The sequence below is a fragment of the Scylla paramamosain genome, chromosome 26 (assembly GCF_035594125.1).
Source record: "Scylla paramamosain isolate STU-SP2022 chromosome 26, ASM3559412v1, whole genome shotgun sequence".
Taxonomy (NCBI): Eukaryota; Metazoa; Arthropoda; class Malacostraca; order Decapoda; family Portunidae; genus Scylla; species Scylla paramamosain.
This window is the reverse complement of record NC_087176.1, coordinates 1,847,501-1,855,000: the sequence shown is the minus strand read 5'-3', so window position 1 is coordinate 1,855,000 and position 7,500 is coordinate 1,847,501. Positions and strand designations below refer to the sequence as shown.

At 47.4% G+C, this 7,500-nt stretch overlaps 1 protein-coding gene and 1 long non-coding RNA gene across 6 annotated transcripts in view; one reads left to right on the top strand and one right to left on the bottom strand.

Annotated features, from left to right (window-relative positions):
- LOC135113571 (uncharacterized) overlaps window positions 1-7,500 on the bottom strand; it is a 395,407-nt gene that overhangs the window by 270,230 nt on the left and 117,677 nt on the right. The gene's annotated exons all lie outside the window — the stretch shown is intronic.
- LOC135113568 (nascent polypeptide-associated complex subunit alpha, muscle-specific form-like) overlaps window positions 1-7,500 on the top strand; it is a 27,438-nt gene that overhangs the window by 18,923 nt on the left and 1,015 nt on the right. The window contains exons 7-11 of the mRNA XM_064028846.1: window positions 1,718-1,883; window positions 2,918-3,033; window positions 5,105-5,306; window positions 5,774-6,061; window positions 7,155-7,500. The exon at window positions 7,155-7,500 is cut by the window's right edge and continues 1,015 nt beyond it. Coding sequence (XP_063884916.1) covers window positions 1,718-1,883; window positions 2,918-3,033; window positions 5,105-5,306; window positions 5,774-6,061; window positions 7,155-7,500 — 1,118 coding nt within the window. The remainder of the gene's footprint in view (window positions 1-1,717; window positions 1,884-2,917; window positions 3,034-5,104; window positions 5,307-5,773; window positions 6,062-7,154) is intronic.

Genomic DNA, 7,500 nt, shown 5'->3' with positions numbered 1-7,500 from the left:
TCTCTCTCTCTCTCTCTCTCTCTCTCTCTCTCTCTCTCTCTCTCTCTCTCTTGAATATTTATGAGCAGAAATTATTCGCAGGAAATGTCTGGGTGATCTATATCATTTATACTCCACCTCACTTTAATTCTCCTCTCCTCTCCCCTACAAGCTCCCCTACAGATAATGCCTGCCATATTGCTCCCCTCCCTCACCCTTAAAATCACCGTACACTGAACCCTCTAACATACTCTCCTTTCCTCTCCCTTACTCTCCCACACACCACTCTCACTTTATACTTTTCATTTTTTTTTATATTTTTACCCACTCTCCCTCTCTCCCTCAGCTTTTCCTCTCCCTATCCCTTCCTTCCCCATCACCACTAACTTCTATCTAAATTTCACTCCCTCCCTTGCACAATCTTCAAGCCTTTTCCTCACTGTTCGTTGGCTGTTCGTGAGGCGCCATATGATTTCGTTGTTTTGAGGATTTAAATCAATAAGGTTCTGCTTGGTTCTTACAGTCTCCTATAGTCGTCCTTTGTTAGCATTCAGAAGCACTGTAAGTTATTATATGCAAGGACACACAGAAAGAAATGGAGGGAAGGAGGTCTGATATCGTCCCCTCTAAGGTACATAACTATATATTAAAGAAACTGAAATACAAAAGTGTGAAAAACATTGTAGGGAGTTATGGGAAGATATTGTACAGCAGTGAAAGGGTTAACCGCTCTGAACCTTTCCTAGGGCTATTTGCAAAGGACACAGAGATGATCAGTTTAATTCCCACATGTCTTTTCCCATCAATGTGTGTGTAGAATCCTTCATAACGTGCCACTAGTCAGACAAACAACCCGTGTGATTTTTAGTGCAGATTGTTAAAAGTAGCTGGGATATAAGATGAACACGTTTAAGAATCTGGACTTTATTCCTAAACTGTCCACTACTCCCCCTTGTCATCTGAGCACCAATAAATTCCTTGTCCTTTCTTTGTCTCCTGTTGATTCATATTCTGTTTTATTTCTACGGAGCTGCACATAAGTAAGCTTTTCTCCGTTTCCTATGTCCCTGAGCCATCCTCCTTCACGCGTTAAAAAAGTGCTCCCTCATGGCCTCACCACCTGAACCCCAAACATTTGGCCTCCTCGTCCCACCTCCAGCGGCAGCATCAATCATCCCTCCACGAACACCGAGCAATGACCTCCTGTCTAGCCGTGGCCGCCAGTCTACCAACCTGCACTCATACCCATTGTGTGATGCTTCCCCTCGACCTTTAAACCCCGATATGCTGGGGGACTGAGAAACTGTCAACCAATCAGATGAGTCAGGATGAAGAGAGCACGTTAGATGCAATGGGAGTGATAATCTTAAAAAACAGAACACTTTTAACAGACCAGAGGAGTTGTGATGAAGGAAGCACGCGTAATATGAGTATGAAGGGAGTGCCAGTCTCCTTAGAAATCCTGATAGGTGAGACACTGTCAACATATCAGGGGAGTTAAGACGAGGGGAGAAAGTTAAACATGTGAGTAATGATCCTCTTGAAAAAAAAAAAGACAGAACTGAGACAAGGGAGTTAGGATGAATGGAGAACACTAAATAGAGGAGCGACAATACCCTTAAAAAAAAAACTGATAACTAAGAGACAGAGGAGTTAGAATGAAAAACAACAATAAATATAGAAGTGTAGAACCCGACCCACATTTTTGACCGTGAGTGTCCATTTCTCCCCTAACAAGCTGCGGTCCCCCCTGCAACACGACGACTCCGGCCTGACCTCCACCGGTTGGGCCACGGCGGAGGGCAACCTGAGCAGCACCCAGGGCGCCATGAGGGCCGAGTGCCAGCCGCGGAACGACCTAGGGAAAGCTGACCACCCGTGCGTCTTCGCCATTCGGATTGTGGGTAAGGAAAGCCAGAGGAAAAAAGATGAAGGTTCGAAGGAGGGGAAAATAGAGGGGTGATTATTTAGTGATTAAGTAGAAGGGGCTGGGAGGGAGGGGAAATAATGGAAGGGAAGGAAGGAGAGATAGGAGAGTGATTATTAGGTGATTAAGGAAGGGAGAAGATGGTGCCGGAGGAAAAAGAAAGGAAGGGAAGGGAGGGAAAAGATAGGAAGAGTGATTATTGCATCATTAATTGAGGAAGACGAAAGGGAAGGGAAGGAAAAGAAAAGGAAGGGAATCAAAGAAAAGGAAAAAATGAAAAGACAGACAACGGAACAAGAGGAAAGAATAGACATGGAGAAAGATGGGAAACAGAGGAGAGAGAGAGAGAGAGAGAGAGAGAGAGGCAAAAACTGAAGACCAGGGGGAAATTAAAGAAAGAAATGGAAGGGAAAAGTAAAGGATAGAAGGGAGAATGGAGATAGACACAAAATAAAACAAGAGGGCAGAGGGGGGTGGAATAAAATAAAGGAAAAAGGAGAGAAGAGAGGGAGAGAATGACAGGAGAAACATAGGAATGGGAAGAAAGGGAGGCTGGAGAGGGAGGGGAGACAGAGATAAAGTGAGGCTGAGGGAGGGAGGGCGGGAGGAGGAGGAGGAGGAGGCGCCGGGAGGGTAAATAAAAGTAATGGAGGTCATGCAGGACGAAGGAAGAAAGATGGAGGGAAGAATAAGGATAAACGAAGAGGAGGGAGAAGGAAAACAAAAGCGAAAGGAGCAAAAAGAAGACAGGAATAAGAATAAATGATGATAGGAGAGAGAGAGAGAGAGAGAGAGAGAGAGAGAGAGAGAGAGAGAGAGAGAGAGAGAGAGAGAGAGAGAGAGAGAGAGAGAGAGAGAGAGAGAGAGAGAGAGAGAGAGAGAAAACAACTCATCATTCTCTAGGCATCCTCTTTATTATAAACTTTTCCCTTCTCTTCTTCCTTCTTTATCACCACTACCGCCTATTCCTTTTATCATAACCCTAATACCACCCCCCTAACCGCACTTCAGGAGACCCAAGCCCCCTGACCGGCTGTTACCACCATGACGTCACCGCGGACTCGGCCAGCGTCACCTGCGAGGATGTCACGTCACCTGGCTACCTGGCGAACACTTATCATATACAGGTGAGCGTGTGACGTCAATTTATACCTGTCGATTTTTATGATATGGGAGAATGCGGCTCATTGGGCGATTCTCAGGTGATTCTCAAGCCGGATTATGTTGTTTTTTGTGATGGAATGACTGGTAATTGGTGGTTGGCTTGGGTAATTACAGGGTATGCAGGTAGTATGCAGGTAAGGTAAGGAACACGTGATAGGAAGATAAGTTTTATGAGCACCGCTGTAAAAATATTCATGGTTTGCTTAAGATTGGAAAGTTTTGAGGTTCTTTGCATCGTTTCGTGTCCGGGTGTTTTTCTTTTAAGAGGTTTTTATGAAGGTTGTTTAAATAAATATTCATGACATTCTTCGTTTAATTGAAAGTTTTTTTTTTTTTTTTAAAGTTTTGCGGTGAATTTGGTGAGATTCCATTTTCCTCCAGTGTCTAGTGTGGATGGAAGGAAACTTACTGAAGCCAGAGCACAGATATAAAACTTTGGACATTAACACCAATGGAACAGAAAAGAACACTCGTGGTGGGAAGTTGTGAGAAGTTTATGAAGCCTGCGAGATAAAATTCATAGAGATTTTTTTTTTTGAATTTCTATAATGGATAACCGATAAAGAAAATAAAAAAAACTAAGCCTACAATATAGATATGAAATTCTGAACATGAGCAGATGGAAAAAAGTAAAAAGACTCATGATCGGAAATATCTTAGAAGTTTAATGAAGTCTGCAGGACCCTCGAAATTATAGAAGGGAAATTTACTAAAGCTGGAATATACACTTGAAATTTTGTACGTGAACTTAAGGGAGGAAAACTTCACCGGGAACTTCATGCCTCGCTCAGGGGAGTTCCGGGAAGGTAGAGGGGGAATATTACACTAAAAGGGAACTTTCTGTGAAAAACTAAACTTTCAAGCGAGGATAACAAAACTTTTCTCTACCATAGGGAAACCTGTAGGCACTCTCTCTCTCTCTCTCTCTCTCTCTCTCTCTCTCTCTCTCTCTCTCTCTCTCTCTCTCTGACAGGCATTTGAACAGTAGAGAGAGAGAGAGAGAGAGAGAGAGAGAGAGAGAGAGAGAGAGAGAGAGAGAGAGAGAGAGAGAGAGAGAGAGAGAGAGAGAGAGAGAGAGAGAGAGAGAGAGAGAGAGAGAGAGAGAGAAGCAACCTTATGGAAAAAGTTTCATGAGGGGAGAATAAACTTAAAGGGGGAAAAATTGAACCGGACACCCCATCATCCCATCACCCATCCTGCGCCTCTTCCCTCACGCTGGGTGGCTGAGAGAGAGAGAGAGAGGGGGGGGGGGAACAGGCCAAACGAACGAGGGGAAGCCAGTGACACACGAACTGATTACAGGTTGTGAAAGTCCAACACGACGATGCACAGTGCAGGGACGAGGGTAACGAGGCCAGACGCGGGGGCCAATTTAAACACGGCAACGAGCACTAGGGTGAGAGAGAGAGAGAGAGAGAGAGAGAGAGAGAGAGAGAGAGAGAGAGAGAGAGAGAGAGAGAGAGAGAGAGAGAGACTGTGACTAAGTTTATATTTCAGCTCCTTGTTGTTGTTTTAGTAGTTGTAGTAGTAGTAGTAGTAGTAGTAGTAGTAGTAGTAGTAGTAGTAGTAGTAGTAGTAGTAGTAGTAGTAGTAGTAGTAGTAGTAGTAGTAGTAGTAGTAGTAGTAGTAGATGAAAGGAAACGGTGACAAACTAACCAAATCTATACATCAAACGTCTCTCTCTCTCTCTCTCTCTCTCTCTCTCTCTCTCTCTCTCTCTCTCTCTCTCTCTCTCTCTCTCTCCCCCTCGTCCGCCATGTATATCTTGCTACTTTCGTCTTTTTATCACTCCTTGTTATCGTCTATCTTTCCTTCTTATCATTTCCTCTCCTCCCTTCCCTTCCCCATTACCTCCTGCTACACCATCAGCCAATCAACTCTCCTACACCGGTGAGGGAAGGCGTGCTGGTAACAGTCTCTCGGTACCTTTCCCATACAATTAACCTATCAATCAATCTCTACGCAGGTGAGGGAAGTTAGGTTAGTAATATTTTCTCACTATTTCTTCTATGCAATCCATCAATCTTTACACAGGTGAGAGAAGGCGGGTTAGTAGCAGCAACCTTCAACAATTCAGTGCCTCGCTTCAACCTGACCTCCCTGGCGCCTGGCCGGGACTACACGCTGGTTCTGCACGCCTCGCACGCCAAGGGAAGGGGCCCGGACACCTTCCTCACCCTGCGCACACACACACCCAAGGCAGAACAGGTTGCCCCGGAGAGAGTACCTGTTGAACGTAAGTCTCACCCATCTGTCTGCTTGTGTGTGTGTGTGTGTGTGTGTGTGTGTGTGTGTGTGTGTGTGTGTGTGTGTGTGTGTGTGTGTGTGTGTGTGTGTGTGTGTGTGTGTGTGTGTGTGTGTGTGTGTGTGTGTGTGTGTGTGTGTGTGTGTGTCTCGCTCTGTGTGTCTTTGGCTGTCTCTAACTTTCTTTTTCAGTTGTGTGTGTGTGTGTGTGTGTGTGTGTGTGTGTGTGTGTGTGTGTGTGTGTGTGTGTGTGTGTGTGTGTGTGTGTGTGTGTGTGTGTGTGTGTGTGTGTGTCTACTTGCTGATTCTGTTCGTGTGGTGTGTGTATCTCTCTCTCTGTCTGTCTGTCTGTCTGTCTGTCTGTCTGTCTGTCTCTCTCTCTCTCTCTCTCTCTCTCTCTCTCTCTCTCTCTCTCTCTCTCTCTCTCTCTCTCTCTCACCCTTCACACTCCTCTCCCAGCAGTCAAAAAGCCAGGAGAGGACGCGCCCCAGCCCACAGACTCCCCGCGGGGCCCTGGAGGCACGCCGCTGAGTGTCGTGGTATCGGGGGCCGTCGTGGGCGTGGTGGTGGGCGTGGCGGTGGTAGTGGCGGGCGTAGTGACCTGCCGCGCCCGGAGAGGCCACGCCAGCTCACCAGGGAAGGCCCACCACCACCATCATCACAATGTGTCTAGGGATTCACTGCTGGAGAGACCGTCGCCTGGGGTTTTGTTCCAGCCGTATGGAGGAAGCAGCCCGCCCTCGTGTGGTGAGTCATGTACTGTACACTCTCCCTCTCTCTCTCTCCCTCATACACACACACACATACACACACACACACACAAGGTTGCTTTGACGTGTTTCTTATGAGTCTGGGAACGAAAGGGGGAGTGACAAGGAAGGAAAGTAGTATTGAAGGAGGTAAGGACGAGAGAGAGAGAGAGAGAGAGAGAGAGAGAGAGAGAGAGAGAGAGAGAGAGAGAGAGAGAGAGAGAGAGAGAGAGAGAGAGAGAGAGAGAGAGAGAGAGAGAGAGAGAGAGATCACAATGTTTTCCCATGGACTTGGTAGATAATCACTTTGTTTTCACCTCTCATAATATTTGTTCCCTTCCTCCTCCTCCTTGGCGCTCTCCTCTCAGTCCCCTCAGCCACAGCCTCTCACTCCCTCTCCGCGACCTCATTCACCTCTCCTTCCTCAACTAACTTAATCACCTTACATTACCTCCTTCACTCGCCCTCCGTGTCTCCTCACCCTCATTAAGTCCCTGATCTCATCCACGCTCACTGTTTCATCTTACCTCGCATCTCTCTCTCTCTCTCTCTCTCTCTCTCTCTCTCTCTCTCTCTCTCTCTCTCTCTCTCTCTCTCTCTCTATTTTACTCATCTCCCTTTCTTCTTTCTTTCATTGTCTCTCTCACCTAACCTCCTTTGTTCACTCCTATCTTCTGCTACGGTACTTCTCTTTATCTCATTATTCTCACTGTCTTCCTCCTCTTCCTGTTCTACCTCTTCATCTTCTCTCCTCTTGGCGCCAAAATACCAATAACACTCAATCAATCAGTCAGGGAGTCCATCATTCATTCATTCAGTCAGTCAGTCAGTCAGTCTTCTCTCATTCATCATCTCCCTCACTGTCTCACTATCCTTATTAACTATCTCCTGTTGTTACTATCCTTGTTACCTCTGCTTACTCCCTATTTCCTCTCTCTTATCCCCCTCCTTCGCTGTCTCCCTACCCCACTGTGTCACTGTCCTTATTAACTATCTCCCTTAGTTACTACCCTTGTTACCTCTGCTAACTGCCTATTCCTTGTCTCTTGTCTCCTGTCGCTGCTTGCCTCACGCCGCCCCTCGTCCCACAGAGCTGCTCACCACCTTCTCCCCGGGGCCCGTGGTCGTGACGCAAGTAACCTCCGCCCGCTCCTCCCGTCGCTCCTCGCCCCTCATGCGCAAGTCCTCCACCCGCAGTGCCCCCGGCGGTAGCTCTCCAAGAGGCATACGCCCCCGCGCCGCCTCGTGCCGCGGGGGGCCTGTGCACGTGCTGGAGGTGGAGGCGGATGACGTGACGACGCCCAGAGTGGAGGTTCATTCCCCCTCCAGACTCTCGCGACTTAGCTTACGGAATTTGCGGCGGCGGGGATCCCAGCCCATCATGACGCGGGAGCCCCAGGCCGTGCTGACCGTGGAGAGCCAAGCGCTAGGACTGGA